Source organism: Ostrinia furnacalis, unplaced genomic scaffold, assembly GCF_004193835.3.
Source record: "Ostrinia furnacalis isolate ACB-3 unplaced genomic scaffold, ASM419383v2 OfSCF5082, whole genome shotgun sequence".
In the NCBI taxonomy this organism is placed as follows: domain Eukaryota; kingdom Metazoa; phylum Arthropoda; class Insecta; order Lepidoptera; family Crambidae; genus Ostrinia; species Ostrinia furnacalis.
The window spans coordinates 386,499-402,565 of NW_021135321.1; the positions used below are offsets into that span (position 1 = coordinate 386,499).

Here is a 16,067-nt window from a genome sequence, read left to right on the forward strand (position 1 = left end):
TAACCTAAAGAGAATGGGAAACCCCTTGCTTAATTTTATCTATCGTAAAAAGTATCACGAAGATTACAAGCTATCAAGCCACATTAGGTTTTTGTATCAGATTAAGTTCACGGGAAATACCCAATGGGTCAAGTTTTTTTGTTCATACCGCAGCTATATAGTAAAATATTAAGCTGAATAGTTTGTTTGCTTGAACGCCCTCGTCGTTTCAGCCAAATGACGTCCACTGCTGGACAAAGGCCTCCCCTTCGTTTCAGCCAAATGACGTCCACTGCTGGACAAAGGCCTCCCCCAAGGTTTTCCACAATGAACGGTCCTGCGCTGCCCGCATCCAGGCTCTTCCCGCGACCTTTACCAGATCGTCGGTCCACCTAGTAGGAGGCCTGCCCACGCTACGTTTTCCAGCCCGTGGTCGCCACTCGAGAACTTTCCTGCCCCAACGGCCATCGTCTCTACGAGCTATGTGCCCCGCCCACTGCCACTTGATTTTAGCAATTCTGCGAGCTATGTCGGTTACTTTGGTTCTCCTACGGATCTCCTCATTTCTGATTCGATCACGCAGGGAAACTCCGAGCATAGCCCGCTCCATCGCCCTTTGGGTGACCTTGAGCCTTCTTATGAGGCCCACAGTAAGCGACCACGTTTCGGATCCATATGTCAACACTGGCAACACACACTGCTCGAAGACCGCCTAATCTCAGGAAATACCTACTAAAAATATTGTTGTGTTGGATAGTCTAGAAGGCTTTAGGCTATACAGTGTGTCCGGGCATGTAGTGATCAAACTTTAAGGGCGTAATCTAAAGACAATTTTGTCGACGAAAATACTTCAAATTTGGGGCTTGACCCATTTATCGCAAAATTACAAGGATTTAAGTTTTTCATTTTTAGTTTTCACCTCTTCCTTCAAAAACAAGTGAAAGCGTGGGTAGCTTAACATGAAAAAGCAAATATTTTATATCATGCGAAAGCCAATAAAATTATGTATTAGTAGAAGTAGAAAACAGACACAAGTTTCATACATTTTATGGGAGTAAGAATGGATTTAATTAGAAGCATGACTTTTTTCACTTCTTTTTCAGTTATTTTCCAACACAAGAAAAACCAGGTCGTTAAAGTATGTTTTATTTGCATTGTATTCTTAGTGTTTGAGCTATTCTACAAAACGAATGTAAATTTATTAGTCTACGTCTATTAGTTTCGACGCAATTGTTGAACAAAGAAAATGCACTGCCTGAAAGAATCACACAACCTATCCCGACGCACTATGGAAGCGGCTGGGAAGGGGTATCTTTGTTCAACAATTACGTCGAAACTAATAGACGTAGACTAATAAATTTACACTCGTTTTGTAGAATAGCTCAAATACTAAAAATACAATGCAAAAAACATACTTTAACGACCTTGTTTTTCTTGTATTGGAAAATAACTGAAAAAGAAGTGAAAAAGTAATGTATTTTTCTAATTAAATCCATTCTTACTTTCATAAAATGTATGAAACTTGTGTCTGTTTTCTAATTCTACTAATACATATTTCTATCGGCTATCGCCTGATATAAAATATTTGCTTATTAATGTTTAGCTACCCANAAATGCATTTTGAAATCAAACAAGCCAAGTATTATTATTTAAGATTGTTTGTTATTAAATGAATTCAAAATGAAATTTAATATTTTTTATTAAAAATAATACTATTCTACCTTCTAGCGCAGTCGGGTAAAAAGGTAATTCGATCAGAAGGGCACCCTATTTATTACTTTTCTAAGGTTAGCCGTACTACATTCTTTTTTTCTTCTTACTTGCTACCTGTGACAAAAAGAGCAGGTTAGGATAGATGCCCCTAGGTGCATGGGACATGGCCTAACCTAACCTAACCTATACCCAAAAAAAATTAGGCAACTATCCTTTTAGTATAGGATAGGTGCCTTTTTAATAAAAAATATAATAACACTAAAAATCAAATTAAACATAGCTATCCCGTATAACTTATAAGATAGTCTATCAAATTATATAAAAATCTGCTTCATTTTACAGCTGACAAAAAAATTATCCATTTAAAGATACTTACCAATATTATTTCGACGCTCGCTAAGGTCTGACCGCGGAAGATATAAATTTGCTCTCACTGGCTAAACGAATGCACTCTTTGATGGTTTGCGAGGCGAAAAGTGGTACGGGGATGTCCCTTTCTATTATACGTACTATAAATTTAGGCTAAGTTGCTTGTAACATAGTGTACTTAAAATCGCGGCACCTATCCCACTGGGGCATGTATCCTGGAATTACCCTATTAGTAGAAGTAGAAAACAGACACAAATTTCATACATTTTATGGGAGTAAGAATGGATTTAATTAGAAGCATGACTTTTTTCACTTCTTTTTCAGTTATTTTCCAACACAAGAAAAACGAGGTCGTTAAAGTATGTTTTATTTGCATTGTATTCTTAGTGTTTGAGCTATTCTACAAAACGAATGTAAATTTATTAGTCTACGTCTATTAGTTTCGACGCAATTGTTGAACAAAGATACCCCTTCCCAGCCGGCTCCATAGCGCTGCTAACATGCGAAAATGCACTGCCTGAAAGAATCACACAACCTATCCCGACGCACTATGGAAGCGGCTGGGAAGGGGTATCTTTGTTCAACAATTACGTCGAAACTAATAGACGTAGACTAATAAATTTACACTCGTTTTGTAGAATAGCTCAAATACTAAAAATACAATGCAAAAAAACATACTTTAACGACCTTGTTTTTCTTGTATTGCAAAATAACTGAAAAAGAAGTGAAAAAAGTCATGTATTTTTCTAATTAAATCCATTCTTACTTCCATAAAATGTATGAAACTTGTGTCTGTTTTCTACTTCTACTAATACATATTTCTATTGGCTATCGCCTGATATAAAATATTTGCTTATTAATGTTAAGCTACCCACGCTTTCGCTTGTTTTTGAAGGAAGAGGTGAAAACTAAAAATTAAAAACTTAAATCCTTGTAATTTTGCGATAAATTGGTCAAGCCCCAAATTTGAAGTACTTTTATCGATAAAATTGTTCCTAGATTTCGCCCTTAAAGTTTGATCACTACAAGCCCGGACACACTGTATACATCATCCTACAGCCAATAAGGGTAAAGAAAAATGTTGCAAAAATGGGAAATATTAGTTATTTTAATCTATTTTCACGCGTACGAAGTCGCGGGCACATCTAGTGAATAGAATAAATTATGTAAACTTAAAGTTGACAGAAAGCTGATAAAAAATAATATTAAGTATCTATGCCACGAAGGATGGTCGTGATCATTTACGAGTAATACTCGTACTAGTAGTGCCACGTAGTAGTATCTGGTAAGACAGGAATTATTGCTTCATCACCTACCCACGTCAATACAAATTATATAGGTTCGTGACTTCATCGAATATCAATCATCAGCCGATAAATTGAATACTGAATGATGACGATGTTCACAAACATAGATAGGTACTATCATTTTCTCATGGCTCCACTAAACATGATGAATAAATAGGTTCAAACTTAGGGTTCAAAGAGACTTTCCCTTTCTTTACCTTTATAAAAGAAAACCTTATTAAATCTTTCAGACGTTTATTTATTTTGCCTTCTTATTGTACTATAATAAATTGGTAAAGTACCTAATTGTTAAGACATCTGCAAATTGTTAATGATTGCTGTAACATCTCTGTTTAGTTGTATTGAGGTGCCTGGAACACATTTTCAGGATAGGAGGAACATGGAAAGTTTTGTTGAAGTGAACAATAAGTAATAGTGACATCTTGGTAAATGATGTGTAACTACTTCATTCGATATACCTAACTAGTAGAGCTAACATTAATGGCAGTTAAGTGGTGTAGAGAGTAAACCATAGATGGCGTTACTGTTCAAAGAGTAAATCTTTTGACGTGAAAACTCCTGCGCAATGCGAGTTCATCAATGCAATTTTATCATTTAGACTCCCGACTAAGATACATATTATTTCGTCTGGAATTTTAATGAAGTATGCTTGCTGTATTTTATTTTTTTATTACTGGACTATTCTGAAGTATTTTCATTTAATTTGACTTAGTAGGAACTGTACTGTTTGTAGTAAGGCTTTCCTGAATGTTTAGTGAAGCTGATTTTCATTTACAGTTCGGACCGATATATTTTTTCTGGGTATGCGAAATGTGTTTGTATTCTATTCTATTGTATACTATTCCATACTTCATGGGCGCAGCACAAAGATATTGGTAAGATTATTAGCCTCTTTACTGAATGATTATTTACTTTCGTTGGATTTTTGTCGAATACGAGTATATAGTTCCAAAATACTGGACTGTCCTGTCGATGACATTGACAGTGGGGCGCCACCGTCAATACCGGATCGCTGGTTCAAATTTTTGCCATGTTGGAAACCATATAGTTGAACGATGGTAGCGCCCCCCTGTCATTGAGTTTGGCGGGACAGTTCAGCGTGGGTCATCTATATCTGAGTAAGTAGGTACTATGGGAAAAATTATGATAAAACTCAATTACTTACTGTTTTAAAAACTTTATTTACAATGAATTTATTTTACAATCTATGGTCATAACTTATTCTATTGTACATAGATAGGCAATATAACTAAAATGTTCGTAAAACCACTCTTGGCAGTTAAGCTGAATTTAGGTACAAATTCTCGTACATTCTTTTCATAACCTTACATGGACAAAGTTCTGGTTGATCAATTTGAAACAAATAACTTTTACAATTTAATCGGTGGTCAACCAAAACTTTTAAGCAACGTATAAAGGTTTTACAATAAGGTAACCACTTAATCCAATAAACATCAATAATAATATCACAAATAATTTAGGGTAACTACGGAGAGCCTCTTTAGATAACTATAGAACTGGCATTTGTAATCAGTCTAACGCGATGGTGATGAGATAATATTTACAATGGTGGAAACATTCTGAAACTCTAAAACAATTTAATTTTTTAATTTATCTTATTAAATAATTTAACACAATCGGATCAGAAGATGAAACTGTACAAAAATTAAACTAACGTATCCAAAGAGGCGACTAATTTAATGGCAGTGAATTAAGTTAAAGACTTGCATTTTATATTGTCTTCTTGTTAGTTTTGCCGAATTCCCCTATATGATCGTATTCCGTGAAACCTGGGTCTGAGTCGTAATATGCGTAATCGTAGCTCGCATTCTCCTTGTTACTGGCGGGATTCGCAAAGAACGGAGGTCGTGTACTGCTAGTGGGGCGCAGCGGCGCAGGTGGCTGCGTGGGCGGCGCGGGCGGCGCTGTGGAGGCTCGCGTTTGCTGTCGAGGCTCAGGATTCCTCGGGGCATAGGTCGTCGTTGGCCTTACAGGGAAATTTTCACCATCTAAATTAAACGTAGCGGCTGACGCTTCACTAGGCCGCGATGTCGTCGTGTAGGTCTGGTAATAATCAAATGTACGCTGTGATTGTGGCGGTGTTTGCGTTTGTGGTCTGATCGTCGTAGGATAAGTTTTTTCAGGAACCCTTGGAGAAGACGATGGGGTCGGGGCTGGCCTGAACGGCCGGGGTGCCGCTGTTTGTGAAACGGGTTTGAATGGTGGCTGAGTTTTGCCCTTTGGTTTCTGGTCTTCTGGAAGTCGATTTCCACTGGCAGCTATGTTCAATGAGTGTGCTCCCGACAAAAGCTCACGTTCACGTTCATATAGCTCAGGGCGATATTGACCATCGTCTTCTCCTTGTGGTGGGCGGTACTGGCCGTCGTCTTCATCGCTATCTGCATAATTTGTCTGCTGAGCGTCGAAACCGATATTAGTGTTGTATGCCACTGTGTTTAGGTTTAACGAGGGATCTGGCCGATTGGTAGTTGTATATGTAGTGGTAGATGGTGGAGTTGATGGATTAGTGAAGTAGTTTTGTTTTGAACTTATAAAATTATTTTTCTCGGGCTCGTATGATACGCTATTGTAGTTCTTGAAAACCGGGGTGCTTGTTGTTACACGTGCGGGAGAATTATAGTCTAGGGTTGTGGGCGCTGGGCTATTTGCTTTAGGGTTTTTCGCCCGGAAGTAATTTTCCCTCGGGATGTCTGCAACATTAAAACTGTTATGCACCTTGAAAGGACGATCATTTGGTGTGTTGAGACCGGGAGTCGATTGTGCGTCATAATTGTATAGCTCCACCAGACTCTTTTTGAAATTGGCTGCTGGCGTGGATTGCGAAAATGGAGATGGGGTTGGATTAGTTTGGATTAATTTACTAGGTTTTGGAGTAACTCGAGGTACTTCAACGTACTCCTCTTTGTACTCTTTGAACTGAGGCGGTACATTGACTGGTGGTATTGTTTGTCTATTATTCTGTGCCGGTACATTAACGGGTTGTATAGTTTGTCGATTTTGCTGAGGAACGTTAACAGGGTCAGCTTGCCTATTTAGTGGAACACGTCGGTTAAAGTTTTGGAATGCCTGTTGTTCAGGGTGCACAAAAGGTGGCTGGGTGTTTACTGTGGTGGTTAGCTCTGTTGTAGTCGTGTAAGTGGGGTAGAATGGACGTTTTCGTACAAGTTTTCGCTTGGAGTTATCATAGAAAGGTGGGTTAGACTGTTCCGGTGGAGGAGTTGGCGGGTTAGTGTACTGTGTCGTAGTTGGGACAGCTCTGGGAGTCGTCGGTCTCCTGAAGGATTGTCGAGAGGGTGCATGCTGCGGAGACTGCTGTTGAGGCTGCTGCTGCTGCTGTTGCTGCTGCTGCTGCTGCTGCTGTTGCTGCTGCTGCTGGTGCTGCTGCTGCTGCTGCTGCTGCTGCTGTTGACGCTGCTGAGGAGCGGGCGCCGGGTCGTCGCGGCCGCGGTCGCGCTGCCCGCTGAAGAAGTCCGAGGAGTGCGCGGCCCTCAAGTCAGATGCTCCATTGTTTTGAGACAAGCGACGGTCTCCAGTCTCGGCACGTTGGAGACCGAAGTCAGATTCTTCGTCACGATTGCCAGGAGACGACACCTTCTTCGTATCATAACCTGTGCGAAAAAGGTCAACATTAAAACACAAATTATCATACTAGCTATTTGATCTAGCAGCGTCATGGCGTTAAGGTTATAGTTAGCACAAATAGGTATGTTTTTCCAAACGATTGTAGCGTAAAATATGCGGTTTCATTGTACTTCAAGCAGCACAATGCAAGCATATATTCAGTTAATGCCGCGTTATTCTGCAATCCGTTACCAAATGCCACCGTTAACCTTTCAAACGACATGTTGAAACATAGCTTATACGATTATCTGAGATCACACGCTGAACTATGGTAGAAGTATTGTTATTAACCACTAATGAGTCTTTTTATCCAATTGCTAATCATTTATTATACTAATATCCTGCTGCATTCAATCACTGTAACCTTACTTGTTGGTAAAACAGTATTACTTAGGTAGTTAATAGGCGACACAATTTAGCAGTAGCAGTCACCAGAAAAATCTTTGCTACATAATAGAAAGTTTTTTAAAATTATTACACGTTCAAGATATTAAATAGGTACTAAACTTAAATATATTTTACAACATTATGAATAAATCAAAATTTCACTCGTACATCTTCAGAATGAAATTTGAAGAACGATAATAAAATATTTTAGTGCCCATATTCAGTGACAGAATAATTGGTAAATTTATAAATTGATACATAATTGACTTTGAAAGTCTACTGTCAATTTAATTCTTATTGTCGCTATAGTCTGTTGCTTAAAATTTAAACAGTTACTGAATTTTATATATTGCGTGTACGTTCGCAGCTTACATAACTAAACACATAAATAAGATACTTACAATAATTTAGTGCTAATTAGCTGCACTCACAAGTATAGAACTGGCTCAAAATGCTTAGTGACAAAACAGACGTGCGTAATGCATACTTGTGGGTGCGTGTTAGTTGCAAAGCGGCTCACCGGATCCTATCTTGTAGAGATCGAACTGACCGTCGTAGATTTCAGCTGGGCAGGCGAGGGGGTCTTCGTAAAGACCCCAGTCGGTGCAAGTCTGGGCCTCCTGGTGGAACAGAGTCCCCGGGGGACAATAGAACCTGAAGTCTCTCACGCCGCCGCCTGCCACTCGTACGCATACGTGGAACGCCTTGCATGCTGCTTTCGCGTCTGCGTAGTACGCGCCAAGTATGCGGCCACGACAGTTGAATCTTTCGGCTCCCCCTGTGTAAATTAAATAAAATTGGTTTTATTACACTTGCCTTATTGAATTGGAAGGACCAAAGGTTCGATTTAAAATTCTAGTGCCAGTTTTCACCATCAACTCCTAATTTTTAGGTGACTCCTATGGTAACACATAACAGGAATTTTGTTTCCATAGGGGTCACTTAAAAATTAGGGATTGATGGTGAAAACGGGCATAGGTAAGCTATGGTTCGGTATGGTACGGGCATAGGTAATAGGTAAGCTAAGTAACTTTACCTACTCTTCTCAAAACTTAAATTAAGGTTGTACAGAATTGAATGTAGAGTCGACTACTTACACAAATTAGCCAAAAATCGTGTGCTAATGATAACGTTTTATGAATAATCATAAAACGAATGTGTCTTACAATTACAAGGCAAACGCCTCGAAATTTTAGATAAATTAGTAGGTATTATTTATGTATTCTATCCTCTCTGTATCAATTTATTTAAATTCAAATCTGTAAATATGAGTCTTGTAGTGTTAAAATGAAATGTACTATAAATCTTTATTGGTTAGATTAATGGCGAGGCTTGAACTTGATTTGATTCCTTCAGTTATATAGCTATTGTTACAACATCTATTAATCACAATCATTCAATTGCCAATTGTCAATACTTACTCGTACGTGTATTGATAGGCAGTATATTAACTCAAGAGCTAGTTTTACATTTCTGGCTCCAATAAATTATTACGAAAGTAATATTTTTGCAATCACATCGTAAACAAATTGTAACAGATGAATCAGATGAAATCTGCGATTGCCTTGTAAGGGGTAAACGTGTTCTAACTGTAATTCGTGACCGGCCCGTGTGAACCGAGTGCATCGATTGTAGAGCGTGTAGGTCATGCGCTGTCGTTATCGTTATCTAAAGATTATGGTTAGCATTGGGTGCTGGAGTCACGCTGATGATGTAGTACCTAATGGTTAATGCTTATTTACTATTGTATAGTATCTAAATTTTTAGAAGATTATTATAAGTAACTCCAGATAGGTGTCTGGATGTTATTTTCCATGTAATATGTAGATATTGTATGCATGGTCAATGTAACTTGCATTTGCTAGCATTAAGAAGTACTTACCTATATTGAGTATGCCAAGTTACTTGCAAAGCAAAAATACAATGTATCTACATAAGTATTTTTACAATCAGTATTGTTACATTAAGAACATTATTTAGATAATTTTAGACAGTTTAACTGACACTGATGTAAAATACCGAACCGCCCACTGCCGTATTTTACTCATAAACTATAGCAGTACAGCAATTTATTACGATAACCTAAAATTAAGGCAGACAAGCGAAACGTAGAGTTCACAAGTAAATTAATGTAACAGCTGATCTTATCCAAGTACCTGTTTCAAAGCCCACTTTGCATACATGTTTAGTTGCAGATAACACTTTAAACTAATTTAATGTTTCCCACGCAAGCGTAATTTAATGAAGATCAGCCTGATATAATTATGATGACACGTAAGAAATCATTTACGCCTTCGTAATAATATACGTAACACGTGTAATCCTGAATGCTATAGTTTCTGCATAAACTGGTATATGTCTCAAGACGTTATGAGAATACTTATGTATTCAGATTGAATGGCAAAAAGATTTGCATGTTTCTAGGAAGGTAAGTCGTGAGCTATGTTTATTGTTTATATGTTGGTTTTTATAAAGTATATTACAACGTTATATAGTTATAATAATTCTGATAAATTAAGGTTTTACCAAAAGTAATAATTAAATGTCTGAGTCTCCTGAGTGGATGATTTGTGGCTAAGTTAAGTCCAATGGATTCGAGCTTGTTTACCTTGTATGTTTAGATACGAAAATTTTATATTATGGTTATAACATTAATCATGTTTTTCTTCAGAAACTAAGTTTCTAAGTTACGAGCATTTTTATAATACTTTGTTAAGGGAAATTATGTGAAACTTATCTTTTGCGAACAAGACATGTACGAGTACCTAACTGAAATACATTTTTCGACAGATAAACATTTGCATAGTAGACTTCTGTGAATAAACTCTTCAACGTAAAGAGATTATGAATGGCCACAAACTATGAGTAGATATTAGATCTATACGGACGGAACACGAAAATCATGTCACGTTTCAATGCAATTTTTACTGTATTATAATATTTTTCTTTAACATACAAATCCACCAAACAAAGCTCCATGCACCACAATTAAGCAAGTGCGTTCTCTTAGTTATAATGTTGTTAACTCTAAATGTTCATTAAAGATAGACACTGAACTGAAACAAAAAGGTTATTCGGCTTGATGTCCGTTTGTTCCCCAGCCGAGGCTAATGAGGTTCCCATGCGCGGGGGTGAGATAACGTCGCTTGCGCAAGCGCAGCCAGCCGCAAGGTGCCGCATCCTCGGCGAAAGGTCAGCGCACGCACGCCACAGGTGGATCTATACTAGTAGGCTCACTCAAATAATCTCGACAGTCGTAAAGTCAAAATCTATAGCACTAAATTAACTGCTATCATCGAACTGGGAATGGTGTTTTAATAAACACAATTCAAATATTTATGACTTATTATAAGTTATTGATAATTTTCTCTTACTTGACGAATTTTGCCGAGGCTGATGTTACAATTTTCCAGTGAATTGAAAAATTTCTAGTAAACAGAATAATAGCGTTTGGAAAGAAACTTAAATCGCAATTTATTAATAGGTTTTCTTCTAAAAGATCACCTACCACAATTTTTTTATGACCTTGACGAAATCGTAGTAGGTACCTCGAACGTAGTACGTAGCTAATATGTATCTAGCTTGCTATTTATTTTTTTGCTGAATAAAATTTTAAAGTGTTCATATTAGCTGGTACACTCTATTGCCAGTGCTAGATAGCTTGAAAAAGTATTTTAAAGATAAATATAGCTGGTTCTGTCTACGTTTATATTGCTTATTTATTTTATTTGTGAGCCTACTGTTACTTTCGTTATTGTACCGGCCGGTACTGTACTCTTATGTAAATATGCACCTACTACGCGAGCGAATCTTGCGCACAGAATTTGAAGCAGCCAGTGACAAGCCGATATTTCGAAATGTGATTGAGTTATTTACGACTCGATCCAGATTGCTCCATTTACATTTATTAGTGAGCGAACATCAAATTAAAGTAATCGATATGTCACGTTTGAGGTGTAGTTCAATAATTTGATAAATATACCACTTGATTGCGAATTAGAGCCGCGAAGAGCATCCCGTAATTGACTTAACTGCAGCCTTATTGAAATCGATAGTTCTTGTTACTTGCCCCTCACCCCAAGTGTTGAAAGGTTAAGCAATGATGTTTACAATCATACATAGTTAGTTTTGCTGGATGATGGTATGCGCAAAGATAAAACTATTTCGTAATGAGTGGTACTTGTACCTACCGCATACGGGTGGCTATTAGCCTGGTTTTCGTTTCATAAACAGATTCGGCTCATATCATCTTGACAAAGCATGAAATGACATTGTTGTGGTATATTACATTTTTTTTACTTATTTTGCCCATAGCGAAAGATGTATTTGTTTTGCCAATGTCGCAAATATGTGGTTACATTTGTAACACCGGAAATAACTCTGTTTGTTTGTTTGTAAACGTGCAATATTGTCAGTGTTCTCAAATTATGCTAATGCACTCGCAAGTATTCATGCAGTGACGTAACATTGTTTTGATGAATCAGTAATTCATAACCGATCAATCCTACTTGAGCATGACTCAATAACTTGTACATTTTATTCATTGAGTGACACAAAGGCGCGACGGGGAATCTGTTTTTTCTATTTCGTATGGTATTTCTCACGCGAGATAATAACGTTGCAAGAAATAACAGTTGTCATTGGGCAGGTATTGTGAATTTTGAATAATGGTTTGGTGTGCGGCTTAGGCAAGCTCAATTAAAACCCAACAAAAACGTGATTTTGCACGGCGCTAATTAAGCGTATAATATTTCAGCTAATAATGACTCTATACGTATTCCTCCTCTTTTTGCGCTGGCTCTATAATGAATTGCAGTTGCTATGCGGTGTTACACCACAAATGACCGTTTTGACCGCTCTCGACTAAATGATGCTACTTTGAAAGAGGAAAGAATCGAGACGGAAATATCAACAATAGATCACAATCGCGTTAGTCGGAGAAAGTGAGCTTCTGCTAACATTAGTCGTGTGGATTTAAAATTTCGTGGTTTTATGAAATCTGCATGAGCAAGGTTTGTTTGAGCAGCCTTGAGAGACCCATCCGTTCTCTGGCGACCGTCACGCCGCCCTAGATCGCCCGGAGAGCGGACCGTGAGAAAATCACTTATGCAAATCCGGGGAATCGATGTTCGCGGCGCGCGCGATCTGCCGCGTTTGCGATGCGCGACTTGCATAGGGTTGCTTCTTGGAACATTTATCTCGGAATATCTGTGACCTCATGTGACATAATATTTCGCAAAATTTTATGCAATTACTACACCATAAATCATATCCAGACTATACATTTTTTTAAGTTAAATTTTATAAATAAGAAAAAGTAAAAACATTAATTTATTACCGAATTATTAAACTCATTTATAATTTAAATTAAAAAAAAATATTTCGATACAATATGTTGTTTCAAAGTTTCAAACAAATTGTGAGCTGATGAACAACTACAATTTTCGAGGTCAGAAAACTCAAGAACAAGGAACGTTTTAATACTTTCATTGTCTTTAACATTCTCGCACGCATCTTGTGCAGTATAGAGAAGTAATATTACAAGTTAACCTTTTGCGGCAGCCCTGCGTCTCGCGGGGCGAATGGAAAGTGCATCGGTTGCGCAAGCGCTCGCGCGGCCTGCATCGTCTGCACATGCGCTCGCGGTAGCACATGAGGCAATTTGTATGCTATGACTGCCTCTAAGGTGTTTTTTACCCGACTGCGCCAGACGGATGGTTATGTTTTTTATGATTGATAACAAAGTTTTAAGTTGTTTTTTTTTCACTACATACTTTGAAGTGTAAATGATGAAGTTAGTTTCAGTTAATTTCGGTACCTACTATTCCCTCTAAAATTCACGAAATAATAAACTTGCCTATACCTGCTAACAAAGTAAGCTAATGAATGACATGTGACTTTCTTTAGTGTCCATTCAAAACCACAATTTCATATGAAGTTAAAATTTAATATAGTAATGGAATCACATCATCATCAACAGCCCTTTACAGTCCACTGCTGGACTATGAGCCTCCTCCACTATAGTGGAGGGTTTTGCCATAATCTCCACGCTAGGCAGGCGGGTTGGAGATTGCAGTTTAAAAGATTGATGTTTTTCAGAGAGCGCCGCTTTCGAGCAGAATACATTTGTCACCAACCCCTACTCTTCCCGCGGGTGTCGTAAGAGGCGACTTAGGGACTACACATCAAACAGAGAATGGGCAGCGGCGCTCTCTGAAAAACATCAATGGAATCACAACATTCAAGAAAAGCTCTATAAGGCTAGTATTGGGTTTACTGGAATGCTTCTAGATAAACTACCTCTTATGCAAAAGATGCACGACCACGCTGCGAGTGTTGACACATTCATAGCTGACAAATGCCTTCATCACATTCTGGGACGATACTTAAATGAGATATCATCAGTGACAGTTTACTGGAATGTCAATAGTTGATGAGATGGCTTCTTTATTCAAGATTTGCAATCTTATGTAAGAAGCTACGAAATAGATTTATGCAGCCATCATGACCGATGACCTAATTACAGCAAACATGAAATTGAAGTTTCTGAGATTACATTTTGTCTTTTATTAAATAAATTGCTGATGGTAATTTGCGCGCTGAGCGTTGCGACTGTGTGTATTAACTCAAATCCATTCACTGACATCAACGCTTTAACACTTCATTTCTGTTTTATTGTTATTATATTTCAGCAGCAATCACTATTATTACAACGATAATGTGTTTATTTGGTCGATGTTGCAAGAACCTTTGAATAGCATAATTTATTAAATTATTGTAAGTAGAAAATATTTGCTAATGAAGGCATCGATAAAAATAATTATGTTAAAAAGCCGCTCGCTTTATTGTCATTCACCAATTATATTTTTAATTGATATTTTTTCACCATTATAATTTAAGAAGTTAGACAAAATTAGACCTTGAAATTCATATAAATTTTATTTTTTTCTAATTCACCCATTATTTTTATGGAAATAAGGCAACGTTACATATTTTATACGCACAACCCACATCTTACGTAACATGACATGCAAAAGGTGAAAATCATAAAAATATTTCCTAGTAAATCCAATTATTTCCCACGCATTCGTATGCACATCCGTGCGTGCGCGCAGATTCGCACGCGCATATCAGTTACCGCACTGCACGATTCGACTCACAGGAACGTAAAAAAAAAATTGAAACTGTTGAATTCTCACGGAGTCCTGTTACCGTTCACGATCACTTGGTCACTTCACACTCGGTGGACTTACCGAGGATGGGGAGCACCACTAGAGCGATCCACACGGGAAGCATGCTGCCGCTTGGTGCGCCGCGAAGGGACTGCAGGTGCCGCGCGCGCGCCGCCCGCCCGGCCGAAAGAGGGGGGCGCTGAAAGCTCGCCGCCCGCCCGCTCGCGACGCCACAGTGTAAAAATGCGGAGATGTTTAATTGAGGTATGCGGACATTCCTTTGTTACGATGCTTATTCACAATGCTACTATAACCAGGCCTGTGTACCTACCATGAGTTTACGTTAGGTGTGCTCGCTAGCGAAAACGTAAAAAATCTCTATGGAGATTTTGTTTCTAGAAAGTAGCCGCTAGGGGCGCTGCACAATATTTCATACAATTAATGTCATTTTTTTACGCAGTCGCTAGCGAGCACACTTAACGTAAACTCATGGTAAGCACACTGTTCATCTCCGCGAGTTAACATCGAAAACAAAACACGGACGATGGCCCACCTACAGGATACCTACTATTCGACAGGCCTCACATACGAGCGAACATTGACTCACGCACGCTTATTCTTGTGTATGATGGAAGAAAATAAAGAAAATGGTGTACTAAATGCTGTGCAGTATTTAATTGCCTAAATAATAATAAAAACACAGATTGTACTTTTTTAAGTTGCCTCAAGACACTGAGAGGTAAATACGAGTAAGTAGTTAATATTATTCATGATAATTCATGCTAAGCCATTTTCTGCAGTTTGGCACCTCACGTCACATCATTTTACCGAAGTCAGCCCTATAGCTTCGGCGCAGTACCGATCACTGACGTTTGTCAACAAAATGGTGCTAGACTCTTGAGACAGGCTAAATTACACCATATTGTTAATGACATTGAGCATACATTTTTTTAAATACCTTCGCGAAGTAAAACTTCTGTACGTAGTACTTATTATTATTCTGTGCTATAACATTGACTGGAGAGACGGTAGTAAAAAAGAAGAGCGTAAGTGATTCAGTCTGCTGAGAGACTCCGAGTCGCACAAAGAGCAATGGAAAGACAGATGCTTGGCGTTTCCCTACAAGATCACAAAAGGAACGAGTGGATCAGAGAAAAGACGGGGGTCAGCGACATGGTGGAAGAGATTGAGAGCCGTAAATGGAGATGGGCAGGGCATATTGCACGGATGAACCAGAGTCGCTGGGCCAGAAAGACCTTGGAGTGGAGACCCCGCAACAACACCCGCGGCAGGAGAAGACCGCCTAAACGGTGGACAGATGACATCCGGCAGCAGGCTGGTTTGGATGCGTGTGGCCAGGGACAGAAGTCGGTGGAGGGTTGAAGAGGAGGCCTATGTTCGAATGCGAGCCCCCTAAAGGCTGCTATAGATAGATAGATGACAAAAGTTTAGAGTGGGAATTGCGCCGGTTAGTGACTTACTGAAAAATATTCTTTGT

At 38.5% G+C, this 16,067-nt stretch overlaps 1 protein-coding gene across 2 annotated transcripts; it reads right to left on the reverse strand.

Annotated features, from left to right (window-relative positions):
• Window positions 1-4,578: 4,578 nt before the first annotated feature.
• On the reverse strand, window positions 4,579-14,735 carry LOC114360568 (mediator of RNA polymerase II transcription subunit 13). 2 transcript variants are annotated; one of them, XM_028315305.1, is made up of 3 exons: window positions 14,651-14,735; window positions 7,918-8,175; window positions 4,579-6,997 (listed from the first exon to the last, which is right to left on the reverse strand). In XM_028315305.1, the coding sequence occupies exons 1-3, from the start codon at window positions 14,691-14,693 to the stop codon at window positions 5,100-5,102; spliced, it is 2,199 nt and encodes a 732-aa protein (XP_028171106.1). In that variant the 5' UTR covers window positions 14,694-14,735; the 3' UTR covers window positions 4,579-5,099. The 2 variants fall into 2 exon arrangements, with proteins under 2 accessions (XP_028171106.1, XP_028171105.1); XM_028315304.1 differs by having other exon boundaries at window positions 7,948-8,175; window positions 14,651-14,711.
• Between the last annotated feature and the right edge of the window lie 1,332 nt (window positions 14,736-16,067).

Coding starts and splice junctions, on each gene's coding strand:
- LOC114360568 (XM_028315305.1), bottom strand. CDS start 14,693: ATGCTTCCCGTGTGGATCGCTCTAGTGGTGCTCCCCATCCTCG. Junction 8,176..14,650: donor AGTGGTGCTCCCCATCCTCG/GTAAGTCCACCG, acceptor TAATTTACACAG/GGGGAGCCGAAAGATTCAAC. Junction 6,998..7,917: donor TCTCTACAAGATAGGATCCG/GTGAGCCGCTTT, acceptor TTTTTCGCACAG/GTTATGATACGAAGAAGGTG.